Source organism: Cheilinus undulatus, linkage group 18 (assembly GCF_018320785.1).
Source record: "Cheilinus undulatus linkage group 18, ASM1832078v1, whole genome shotgun sequence".
Taxonomy (NCBI): Eukaryota; Metazoa; Chordata; class Actinopteri; order Labriformes; family Labridae; genus Cheilinus; species Cheilinus undulatus.
The window spans coordinates 12,218,152-12,230,490 of NC_054882.1; the positions used below are offsets into that span (position 1 = coordinate 12,218,152).

Genomic DNA, 12,339 nt, shown 5'->3' on the forward strand with positions numbered 1-12,339 from the left:
TAGAGGCTGAGTTTACTCCACCATCTTTACGCAGAAGATGTGAGATTTAATACACAAGAAAAACAGAAAGAAATGGAGTTTTTATGTCAGAAATAAAACCAGAGAGAAGCCGAAGAATGTTTCATTTTGGATCTGAGCTGGTCAAGATTTAAGATCGATAAATCCTTTATCGATCCTGACGGAAATTCAAGACTGATCCGCCGGAGTTTGAAAAAATAGACGACAAAGATCCAGAGTTGATTTTCTAACAAAACATTATTCCCCTGTTCCAATAATAATAATAATAATAATAATAATAATAAAACAGCGTATTTTACGCAATTAAACTGCGCGTATTTCAAATATTTCACAAAAAGCGCTTCTGTCTTGTTCCATAATTTATTAATAGGACTGTTTTGTAGTAAGTCAAATATCTATTTAAGTTACAAAGAAATTAAACGTACAAATACCAATAAACGACAACAAACCGGCAAATAGCGTCAAAAACTTTGTACAACAAATAGCTAAAATTCAAACCTTTTACAGAAATATACAGCTAGATCTACGGCTTACATTAAATTCTATCATAAATCAGAGTCTGGTGATGTTTGTGTGTTGGGGGGGGGGGGGCACCCATAAAGGCCTACTACAGGTCTGTTTACTTCTCCTCCATGTATGTCAGCTGATTCTTCTTTAATATAATTTACATAAATAAATCCAAAATCTTTCACAGCCGCAGTTTCTGCTCCAAAATGTTTTTTTTTTTCTTCCTCCTTCATTAAAAGTCAAACTTCCTCCAAAAAAAGTGAAAATTCAGGCAGATCTGCGCGCATCTCTCTGTTCAAACGCACATTTACAAAGAAACTTCTGGAGTCTGGACAGAAAAAAAAAAAGTCTTTTTCTTTCTTTAAATAGAAGAATTGTTTGAAAAGAAAGCCGGCGCTTCTTGTCACCACGTCCTGCCGTATAACAGAGCCGAACACTGCAGGGCCGAGCCGTACTCTGCGCCGGGGGAGTTGAGGTGAGACAGGCCGGCCACCTGGCTCTGCAGGGACGGTGGACTGGAGGAGTGCGGGACCAGATCCGGAGAGTGTCCCGTGCTCCCCACCTGTTGGCTCTGGTGCTGCGCGAGCCCGGACGCGTTGTTGGCCATGATCATGACGTTGCTCGCCTGCTGGTGGTGGCTCTGAGCGGAGGACGTGGGAGTGTGGCCGCTGCCCTGGCACGGCTTTCCGTCCTTCACGAGCACCGGCACGGCCACCCTACGCGGAGATTGCTGCTGCTGCTGCTGCGCGCACGAGCCGCTCTCCTGCTGCATCTGCTGCTGGGACACTTTGTCTTTGGCCTGCCGCTTCATCTTGTACCGGTGATTCTGGAACCAGATCTTCACTTGGGTCGGGGTGAGGTGGATCATGCTGGCCAGGTGTTCCCTCTCCGGCGCGGACAGGTATTTCTGCTGCTTGAAGCGCCGCTCCAGCTCGTAGACCTGCGCCTGGGAGAACAGCACGCGCCTTTTTCTCCTCGGGGTGCTGGAGAGGGAGCCCATGCCTTTCCCCACGTCTGCCAGGGAGCTGAGGCTACCCATGCTGCCCATGTTCATGCCCGAAGAAGAGCCCATGAAGCGAGAGACTGCGGAGAAAAGAAACAGTTAGTGCCAAGAAATCAACGATTTTACGCACGAAAATGTCAGCCAAATCAACCATATCTCTCTTTCTGGGAAATTATCGTTTAGTTTGAGAATTAAATCTTCTTTTTCTTAACAAACTTGAGATTTAAACCCTCATTATCCCTGGCACATAAAACGAGGTGCATTTTTGTGCGCCCAAAACAAATCTCTTTCTCTTAAATCTCCTTTAAGTCTGGATGCTTTATGTTAAGTTTCAATGCACTTAACCTGAGAAAAAGTGGAATTCCAACGCTGATGATTAATCTAAAAATGAAACCTAACAAGGGGTGATTTTGACAAGCAGCTGAGCAAAATCAAGTGCGTCTCAGAGAGGCCAAAAATAAGCTTTTACGCGCGACAAAACCCACATTCACTGGTAATATATTTAAGATAACTGTATTTAAAAGAAATAAATCAGTGTAAAATCTCTCAAACAGGCACAGAACTGGAGGATTTTTCTTCTCATACATGATCCTGATAAGATTTCAATAAGCTGTCGTACCTTATGATTGAAATGCATTGATTTCTTCATCTTTTCCCTAGCTAACAAAGCGGATGGTATCTAAATAAAAGAGGATTGTGGAGTGGCTCCTTCAGTGCACAAAAACGCACAGGTGACAGAAAGAACGCAAAAGCACGGAGCATCCCCCTCTCATGGCTATCCACCCCGTATGAACTCTAAATCAGGACTGGAACAGGTGCAGGTTACTCACTGGTGGAGAAGCGCGGGTCTGGGTTGGCTCCGTACCACCCGGTGGCCGTGGTGCTGCCTCTCATGCCGTCCTGGTACGACGGCAGGTCGCCCATGTTGCCCAGGTTGCCGTTACAGTAGCCCCCCATAGCCGTGTGTGACAGCTGGGAGACACCTGCAGCCGTCATGTGGTACGCCGCAGACACAGTCCCGTTATGGCCCATGTGGTGCTGCTGCATCGCCGCCTGAGAGACCTGCGGCTGTCGGTACGAAGTGAGAGGTGCCCCCAAGTTGTTATTCTCCATACTTACTTTCTTATAGCTCTCCTCGAGGGGACTCAAGATATCGGAAACAGAAAAAGGAGTTGTATGCTTAGGGCTCATCGACATTGTTCTGGGGCTGGAGAGGGAGAAATTAGAAGGCAAGGCAATCTCTCCTTCTCTCTCCTTTTTTTTTTTTTCTTTTTTTTTTTTTTTTTTTTTTTTGGCCAAAGCCCCTCTGGTTCCTGTTGTCTCAACGTCGATCCTGGTAGATGAACACGTAAGGAGAGCCGCCTCAAGTCCGCCTTAATTGGATTGAGTGGGAGCTGGGTGCTGGCTTTGGTTTGTTTTAGCTGGGTGCCAGGTTTAAGGCTACCATCAGAGGCGGGGCATCCGCAACAATACCAAACAGCTCGAGCCTCCTTTCGCCGCGCGTAATTTCACTTCCAAGACATGCGCTCCCCTCCCACTAACAATAACATAAGCGCTGTACATGATGAGCAGAAATGTGCGTCCCCGGCTGGCTGCACGCGCTGTCCGGGGTGCTCGCGCTGCTGCAGCTGTTGTTGCTGCCTGTGTGTGACAAACACAGTGCTGCACCTCGGGACTGCACTGACCACAATGCACTTTATTAACTGTAGTGATGTTTACGAGGGCCTCTTGATGAAAGGAGGCCTATATGGACTTGAGAGTTGGAGAAGCACTCCTCGGTTGAACTCCTGACTTTTAATGGCCACGAGAGGCCTCCAGTGATTGCAGGATTGTTTGTGTTATGCCTTATCGTACTCACACATGCAAAAGTGCACTTGCAGGGAGGGGAATTGACTGATACTGATAAGTAAATAAATACACATCCGCGCGCTAAGTGGCTGCGTAAATCATTAACCCCCTCTCGTTTCTTTTCTTTTGATATCATTGGACGAAAGCAGCGTGTTACCTAAATTCACATGCACACACTCGTCTTAAAAAGACACACACATTCACAAATAAACAGAAAATAGAGTGAGGAACAGGAGAGGCTCTCATGTGAAGTTAACGGCGTTCAAGTACTCTCCTGCAACACAACGCCAGGTAGCCCTCACTCAGCGGCGTCTTGGCTTAATGCTCAAGGAGCCACAACAGTTTAACTCAATCATATCTCATTGCTGAATTCTACTCAGGAGCCGTGAAAAAAGATTTTAGGCTTCATCCAAACAGTTGTGGAGTCGACAAATTACTCGGAGTCTTCTTTACGCACCAAAAACCACTTTTACGCACGGATTTAAGGGGACTTTTCCCCACTTTAACACCAAAATCAGAATTTTATTTTGGTTATTTTAATGCCAACAGCAAATTAATATTCTAAAGTTGCAGTTTTTTGATCATATTTAATTGTATTTGCTACTTTTTAATACTTCTAAAGTATTACAGAATATTGGAACTTTGCTCGAATTCAGGGGTGATTTTTTTAGCGCGTTTTCCTACTGTATATTTAAAACATCACTCACAAAATTATTCAACTATTACTCTATTTATTTTCTTCAATTTGAAATGTATTATTATTATTAAAGTACTGACATGTTACCAAATAAACTAAGGAGGATTTTAAATCAAGTTAAAATGACTTTTAACTTGATTAATCTGGATCAGGATCATTCCGGTGTAGCTTTCGGCTCATGATAATAAAAATAAACACATCTATTTTATCTGCTGGTGTCTCGTCGGAGCTTTGGAGTCAGCCTTTCAGCAGCAGCAGCAGCAGAAATCTGTACCTGCAGGCTGAGCCGAGATTTTCTTTGACAAGAGTGAAAGAAACACAGCGTCTTCTGGTGGCAGAGACAATCATCTCTGATGTTTCCATCTGATTCATTCCACTTGGACTCTAAACCTTCTTGAATAAAATATACCTGTGGAATCTTTAAGTAGTTTTTAATCAGATTAGTCCGGATGCTGTCAAAGTGCAGCTCTGCCTCTTTGTGCGCTGACATGCAGATCACTCACAGTTTAACACGGGGATCATCTCCCTCTGTTCTCTTTTTACAGGCTGCTTGCTGCACATTTCACGGCTGCACGGAGCAGAAATATAGGAAACACGCCACAGCATATAATTATCCTCTTCTTTTTTCAGTAAAATGCAATGATGCTTTATTATCATGTAGTCCAAGCTCACATATTACAGTGAGAATGATAGTCAAGGTGTGTATAATGGCAGGTAATGAAGACTACAGCACGTCTCCACATAATCTAAATCTCGCTTATGCCTTCTTTAATTATACGGAATTTCACGAGACATTCTTAATCATCTAAATCAGCACCTTTTTACTGTTCTGGCACAGGGCTATTAAAGCCAATTAGCGCTAATTAGTCCAAATGTTCAGACTAATTCCTCAGAATAATGAGGACATTTTGAAGTGGCGCAGTGAGGCTGCAGGGCCTTTGTTATCGAGGCTGCAGGTTGTTGTTGATTCACTGATTGGTCAATGATATAATCCAGAGCAGGGAGGTGAAGTGTTGCCAATGGAAGGAAAAAGGAACTAACTTATTGTTATGATTGCAGTAAAAATAAGCCGGTGATGCTGTGGTCTGAACGCTGCAGATTAAACAGTTTGACGTCAAAAATAAAATGATAATGATCATGAAAACAAATTCAATCTGTGCTCCAACCACAGAGAGTCAAGGTAAACAGATATATATGAGGGAAAAGAGGCACTCACTAACAAATCAGAGATTTAACATGTAAATTAGCCTCATTTGCATTCAAAAATAAAAACATTTAAGGTCGACTTGAGTAGAAATAATTATGTTAAATGTGCAGTAAGTGTGCATGAAGTTAATCCATCAAATCTGATTATTTCATAAAAGTTAGAAATAATCCTAAAAGCAGATATTTGTGTCTCCTGACTCTTAGAGAAAAACAGTTTCCCCTCTCTTTGAAGACTAACCTGACTCTCTCCTACTATAATTAAACAGTCAGGAGGTTGTAGATGTAGAGGACACTTAGAATGACTGCAAATGAAAACTGTCTTCACTCAGAATTAAAGGAAACTTCCGCTAAATTTAAGTTCCAACTTTAGAAGTGAAACTCGGGGAGTGACATCACACGGAGTATCCTGACGTCACCACGCTCTGCCATCCCTCTGTACCCAATCAGCAGCAGTAAAGCCGGACACTGTAAGGGGACATAGCGGGGGTGCGATCCCAAAATGAAGTGCGACCCCTAGTGGCCCATCTGCATCAGAAGAAGCCAGAACTCACAGTGACGTCACTTTGGATGTAGGCAGCACTGATGTAGTGTGTTAGTGCGCCATCTGGCGGAGACAGTGCTGAGATGTGACCCCTGTCAGCCCCTACGTGAGTAGCCCTACATGTAGAGAGGTGGAGTAGAGGTTTACCTGCTGTAGTCTGAAACAGTAGTTAGTATGGCTGCTTTTGAAGAACTCCATGATGTTGTTATTGTGTCTTGAACTGAGCTTCCTGTATTTCTTTATTGCTGCTGTTGCATCCTGGATCATGATAATGTTTTTACTCCATATATCTGCTAGAATAAGGTTGATCTCTGGTTTATTTATCTAGTGTGTTAGGCCTCAGCAGCCATGGTCTCTTTAGGTGTTTGTCAGTGCTATGGTGGAGCTTTATCAATGTTCTGTGTCAGTTTTATGTGGGACTACAGATGGATACCTGCTAAATCTGGTGCACCCATGCTTGCATTTCAATGCTGGCACACTGTCCCTTTATAAATAAATAACTAAACTAAGTGAGTATTGCCCTGTCAGAGGATCCAAAAAGTTTACTCAAAAGTTGAAAGAAGTTCCATCAAAACTGTGTTAAAAGGAAAAGTAGACATCAGGAAACCTTCAGAGTGAGAATCAGAAGTCCCCCCTGTATCCAAGCATCAGAATCCTTTAACCCCGTAAACTTCACAAGATAAAAACTTGACTTTTATTTCAAATTCTCTCTGTGAAGAGCAGGCTGAGGCTAATCTAGATCATAGCGGTCCAATCAGAGCTGATCTGAGAAGATGGGCAGGTGATTTTTGTCACAGCCTACCATCCTACTGATTAAAGTCAATGATAAGACAGATCCTGAGCCTTTAACCATTAATGGTTAGGTTCTTTCATACAGCGAGGCATTCCCTCTTTTATTCTGACAACTTGTTAGCATTTTTACATCGAGCCAAAGTTTGCATTTGTGCAGGAATCCTATCATCAGTTAAAAACAGAGTTTTTTCTGCTTCCTTTGCCTCCAGTTTAATGTTTATTTTAATGAGACTCATTTTTACTTGATAAAGAACGGTGAATTAGTGATGAGGCCTCCTCTGTTCTGATCATAAAGTCAGTAAAAACAACCAGAAAACAAGGATTCAAGTATTTACTGTTACAGAATCAGTCTGTCATGTTTATTTACCTGTCCTAGTGGACCCACGTTGAGTGGATTCACCTGAGACCTGGCTCCTAAGTTAGTTAAAGTATTTTTAACCCTTATTTAACCAGGTAGTCTTCAGATTCAGATCTCTTTTAAGGGGAGCAGAGCTGTTAGAAGCAGAGGAACATGAAAATACAACAGTTGACAAAGAAAATGATGAAGGTGGCTGAATAAAGCAGTCACATTTACAGTGAAACGGCCTTTAACCGTTTTAGAATGATCCAGCGAGACTAGAGAGATCAGATTTAGAGTGCTCTGTAAGTTACTCCTGCTTCAGGGAGCAAAACAGGTCAGATCAAACCCAGGGAGCCTGGTCAGAAATCAGAAGATCAGAGCTGAAGACTACTGGAGGGTTCCAAGAGAAGATCATTAAAACTGAGAAGTTTAGCCAGCAGCCTCAGACACAGACTTTAGAAGAAGCAGAGTTAGAGATGGACGATACACTGACTCACACAGAGCTCAGTACGTCTACAGAGCTGGTTATTAATGTTAAAGTACTGTGATGCTCAGAGGATAAGAGAGCATAGATCACATGACCACAGACCAACACTCCCAGAACAATGTCCTACACCAGTGTTCGATAAAACCCTCGCCTTATTTCAGCTTCTTAACAGCTTTTCTAGATGAATCCTGAAGGAGAGCTCTCATCCAATCAAAGACCTAAATCATCAAACTTTGTCTGTTGAGTCTCCAGTGAGTGTACTAAATATGGACTAAACCTGGACTAAACTGGACCTAAACTTGACAAAATCTGGACTAACACTGGAATAAACTTAGAGTAGAACTGGAATAAATCTGGACTAAAACTGGACAAAAACTGGACTAAATATGGACTAACACTGGAATAAACCTAGAGTAGAGCTGGAATAAATCTGGACTAAAACTGGACCTAAACTGGACTACACCTGGACAAATACTGGACTAAAACCGGACATAAACTGGACTAAAACTGGACCTAAACTTGACAAAAACTGGACTAAACCTGGACAATTACTGGACTAAAAATGGAGAAATAGTGGATTAAAACTGGACAAATACTGGACTAAAACTGGACAAAAACTGGACTAAAACTGGACCTAAACTGGACTAAAACTGGAACTAAACTGGACTAAACCTGGACCTAAACTGGACTAACACTGGACCGAAACAGGACCTTAACAGGACCTTAACTGGACCTAAATTGGACTAAAACTGGACCGAAACAGGACAAAAACTGGACCTAAACAGGACTAAAAGTGGACCTAAACTGGAATAAAACCGGACCTAAACTTGACTAAAACTGGACCTAAAGTGCACTAAACTGGACTAAAACTGGACCTAAACAGGACTAAAACTGGACCTAAACTGGACTAAAACTGGACTAAACCGTACTAAAAAATAACTAAACCTGTACTTAACCTGGACTAAAACTGAACTAAAACTGGACCTAAACTGGTATAAACTTGGAGTAGAACTGGACTAAACTGGACTAAACCCTTGGCAAAACCTGGAATCAACTGGACCAGACCTGGACTAAAACTGGACTAAACTTGGAATAAAACTGGAAAATAACAGAACTAAAACTGGCTAGCACTGGACTAAAACTGGACTTAACTTGGAATAAAACTGGAATAAAACTGGAAAAAAAACAGAACTAAAACTGGCTAGCACTGGACTAAAACTGGACTACATCTGGACTAAATCTGGACCAAACCTGGACTTGACCTGGACTGAATCTGGACATAACTGGACTTAAACTGGACTTTACCAAATCTGGACTTAACCTGGACAACCCCTGGATGAAAACTGGACTAAAAGGTTCCAAAGTTTCTGTCAACTAAAACTAGACTAAATCTTTAGAGCAGTGCCTTATTGGGCTGAGGACCACTAGTGGGACCCAGAGGTACTGCAGGTTAGCCATGAAAGGTCATTTACAACAACATAAAAATCATAAAAATTAAAAATTAAAAGAAGAATAAAATAATGTTTTAAATGGCCATAAAATACTTGAGCATGTGTTTTCATTTTATGTGCCAAAAGTAAAAAAGTAACAGCTGGTGGTTTGAACTCACATCACCTTTTATTACTTATGTTGTCTGATGTATACAGCCGGTGTCATGGTTTAAATGGTGTTGGACTAACCAGTGGCACTCTGTTAAGAATTAAACTACACCACTCACGTTCTGATTTTAAGAATTCATCTGTTTCAAAGAAATGAAATCAACTATTGAATATTTTTCAGCGTCACAAAGTAAATTTACAGAGATGAACATGAGAAAAGAAACTGTGAGTGACTTTACATGTTTTTATTTAACCTTTTTTTTAACCAGATAAAGACACACTGAGATTAAAACTAAATAAACAACCGTGGATCACTGAATGTACTTATAACCTCTAAAACACTTCCTGAGTCATGTTTAGGTATCTGGAAGCCAAGGGTTGGCAGTGAAGTTCCCTGAGTATGAAACAGAAATATGATCAATTAAAGGTAAATTTTTGACTCTCATGATGTGGCTATTATTATTATTATTATTATTATTATTATTATTATTATTATGAGAAAGAAAATCAGACCTACATGTCTCCTCAGCAGAACAGGTTGGTGATGTCAGTTTGTGGTCAGATCACCAGAAAAGCTCGGCCTGCTTTAGTCCTCCAGGATCCAAATGACTGTTTATTAAAATAGGAAGAGTTAAACATTTTTTCTCCTGCACACAGACATTTCTGTTCCTTAAGAGTGGATAGAGCCATGACTGATTGGTTCATCTGCAACTGTAGATGTCTGAATTATACATTTTTAACAAGGAGAAACACAGACACGTTCTGTGTGATTTTAAATGACAATATTGAGGAGAACTCCAGAGTTCAAAATGTCCAAAGGCAGAGATCTGCGGCTAATCTTGTGTCTAAAAATGTGAAAATCAGAATCTGCTGTTAGAGTTCATTCTAAATGCTATTTGCCTCAACCAGACTCCTCCTGTGGCCTGCTTTATGGACCTTATAACTCTCCTAAGAGGGGCCCCGGGGCCCATGAGACCACGCAGTGAGTAAAACTAAAGGATGGGCCGGCTAATACCAGCCCATCCTTTTCAGACAATTCCTGTGAGCAACTTAAAAAACCAATGGCAACCTCTAAAAGCCTGTCTTTGTCACCCTTAAACCCCGAGATGCTCTAAAACACCATTGTGCAGTTAAAGCTCATAAATTTGTCGCTGGGGCTGATTAAACATCACGGGAATTGAAACACTAAAGATTTTGTCTCAGTCCCCTTTTGGACGGGGGACAATGGTGCATTCAGGGGGAGACACGCAGACAAAAAGGGTGTTTAAGGGGAGATGCAGCGAGCTGAGGGGTCCGGACAGTCCCCTCCATATGTGATACAAGGTGGCCCCGGAGCGGGGGACAAAGGGCCAGGTGACAGGGACGATGGGCTGCAGGGTCACAGGACGAGCAAACATCATTACAGTGGGCGTGGAAGCAGAGGAGCCCCTCTGGGCGCTGATGAAATACTGACATGATTTTAAGCACTGGGGGGGGGGGGTCATGAGCGTTAAATGAGGGAACAAATTAAGGAAATATTAGGACAATCAGAGCAGTATTCTTGGAATATACAGGACTGTTTTCAATGTTTCCAGAGTGCACAAATTTGACTTTATCACTCTGTAAAAATATGTTAGTTCATGCAAAAAAACATTCATTTTTCTTGCATATTTCTGTGTATTTAAAGCATCTTTCTCCCTAATAAACCTGAATCTTTCCAGTAAAGTATTTACACTAAATTCAGCCTGATGAACAATCCAGATCTCCACTACACCATCCCTGATTCCCTCTCAGAGCTCCAGCTCTCAGAGCTGGAGTCTGGTTTAGTTTCTGTTGCTCCAGAATGACAAAAGTTAATTGTATAAAAGTGAAAGCAGCCCAGACGACCACAGGGAGCCATAGTGAGAGAGGCTGTAATGTTTACTGGCTATTCTCATGCTTAAGCAAATCCAGGCCTTTCACTGGAGATGTTTGCTCAGCTTTTCGGTGCATAATGAGTTTTTTAACATCAGAAAAGCCTCCGGGCCTCCATCTCTACCCGCTACATATTTTAGAACCTACAAATTAGATTTATGTAGATGTTTAAACAATTACACAGACTTAAGACCCATTTTCAGACATTTAAATCAAGTTTTTAAAGTCTTAACGAGGAAAGAAAACCTCAGAAACACTCTCTAAAGAAGTGTTTGCTCCAGAAATGACCACAGATAAGACATTTTTATTGGGCTTTATCTGATTGAATAATCACAAACACAGCCAGTTTATCATCCAAAATATGAGAAAGCTTTTATTTATAATTCTGTTCACAAAAAGAAACATTTAAAGAGTTAAAACCTTCAGAAACAGTCTCCTTAAAGATTACAATAACATTATTTTCCTTCAGATATCCAGGCTAGCTCCTCCTAAACTCACAGACTGTATTTAAACACAGCCATGTCTAAACCCTACTGGAACCTCTTTAAACAAAGTTATTTATTCAAATATGAGGTGTAAAAATACACGATCTCAGAGGATAATTAGACATCTACAGGCTACACCTGCAGGCCCAACAAATACACACACAACTTCACAATAAAGTCACAAACAAAAGTACAAATTTCAAAATAAAATGTGCAAAATATCCTTCGTTCTAGAGTGAGAATCTAAATGTTTAAGTTGCTCCAAACATCCAGAAAACATTTCATAGAAGTCTAAATGAGTCTGTGCGCACGCTCGAGGCCTTCACTTGTAAAAGTGGACCGAGTCGCTCCAGAAGTCTCTCCACGCCAGTCTGGGCGCTGAGGCGGAGGGAAAGTGCTGCTGGTACCGGGGAGGCAGAGGGACTGGACTCTGGTACTGTAAGGGGAAGTGGACCGGCTGAGAAGGAGCCAGACAGCCCGGTTTATCAGTGTCCAGTAAACAGGCGTGGAAAGGTTTCCCATCCCGCACCAGGATGGGGACTACCACCCGGCGCAGCAGCGGAGGAGGCTGTGGGATCTCTGCGTCCTCCGCCCGGCCTCTCTTCATCTTGTAGCGGTGGTTCTGGAACCAGATCTTCACCTGGGTGGGGGTGAGGCTCAGGAGCCGGGCCAGCTGCTCCCTCTCCGGGCCGGACAGGTAGCGCTGCTGCCTGAAGCGCCGCTCCAGCTCCAGGGTCTGCGCTTTGGAGAAGAGGACGCGGCGCTTCTTGTTCTTCTTGGTCTTGTCAGAATCTGGAGACGAGTCGTCCGGTTTGGTGGAGTCTGGAGAGGCCTCGAGACTGCCTTCATCTGAAGCTGGAGGGGAAAAGATGGAGGTCAGACAAAATCCACGAGGACATAATGAGATCTATCTATCTATCTATC

General features: G+C 42.3%; 2 protein-coding genes across 2 annotated transcripts in view; both read right to left on the reverse strand.

Annotated features, from left to right (window-relative positions):
* Window positions 1-928: 928 nt before the first annotated feature.
* Window positions 929-2,725, reverse strand: nkx2.1 (NK2 homeobox 1). Its single transcript, XM_041813270.1, has 2 exons — window positions 2,359-2,725; window positions 929-1,608 (listed from the first exon to the last, which is right to left on the reverse strand). The coding sequence occupies exons 1-2, from the start codon at window positions 2,723-2,725 to the stop codon at window positions 929-931; spliced, it is 1,047 nt and encodes a 348-aa protein (XP_041669204.1).
* An 8,673-nt stretch (window positions 2,726-11,398) lies between these two features.
* The window catches only part of slc25a21 (solute carrier family 25 member 21), a 189,870-nt gene continuing 188,929 nt past the window's right edge, over window positions 11,399-12,339 (reverse strand). The window contains exon 14 of the mRNA XM_041812631.1: window positions 11,399-12,270. Coding sequence (XP_041668565.1) covers window positions 11,738-12,270 — 533 coding nt within the window. The 3' untranslated portion in view covers window positions 11,399-11,737. The remainder of the gene's footprint in view (window positions 12,271-12,339) is intronic.

Excerpts from the sequence above, each read along its gene's own strand:
- nkx2.1 (XM_041813270.1), bottom strand. The coding sequence starts at position 2,725 with ATGTCGATGAGCCCTAAGCATACAACTCCTTTTTCTGTTTCCGATATC. Across the intron at positions 1,609-2,358 it reads AGACCCGCGCTTCTCCACCA|TCTCTCGCTTCATGGGCTCT; the intron begins GTGAGTAACCTG and ends TTTTCTCCGCAG.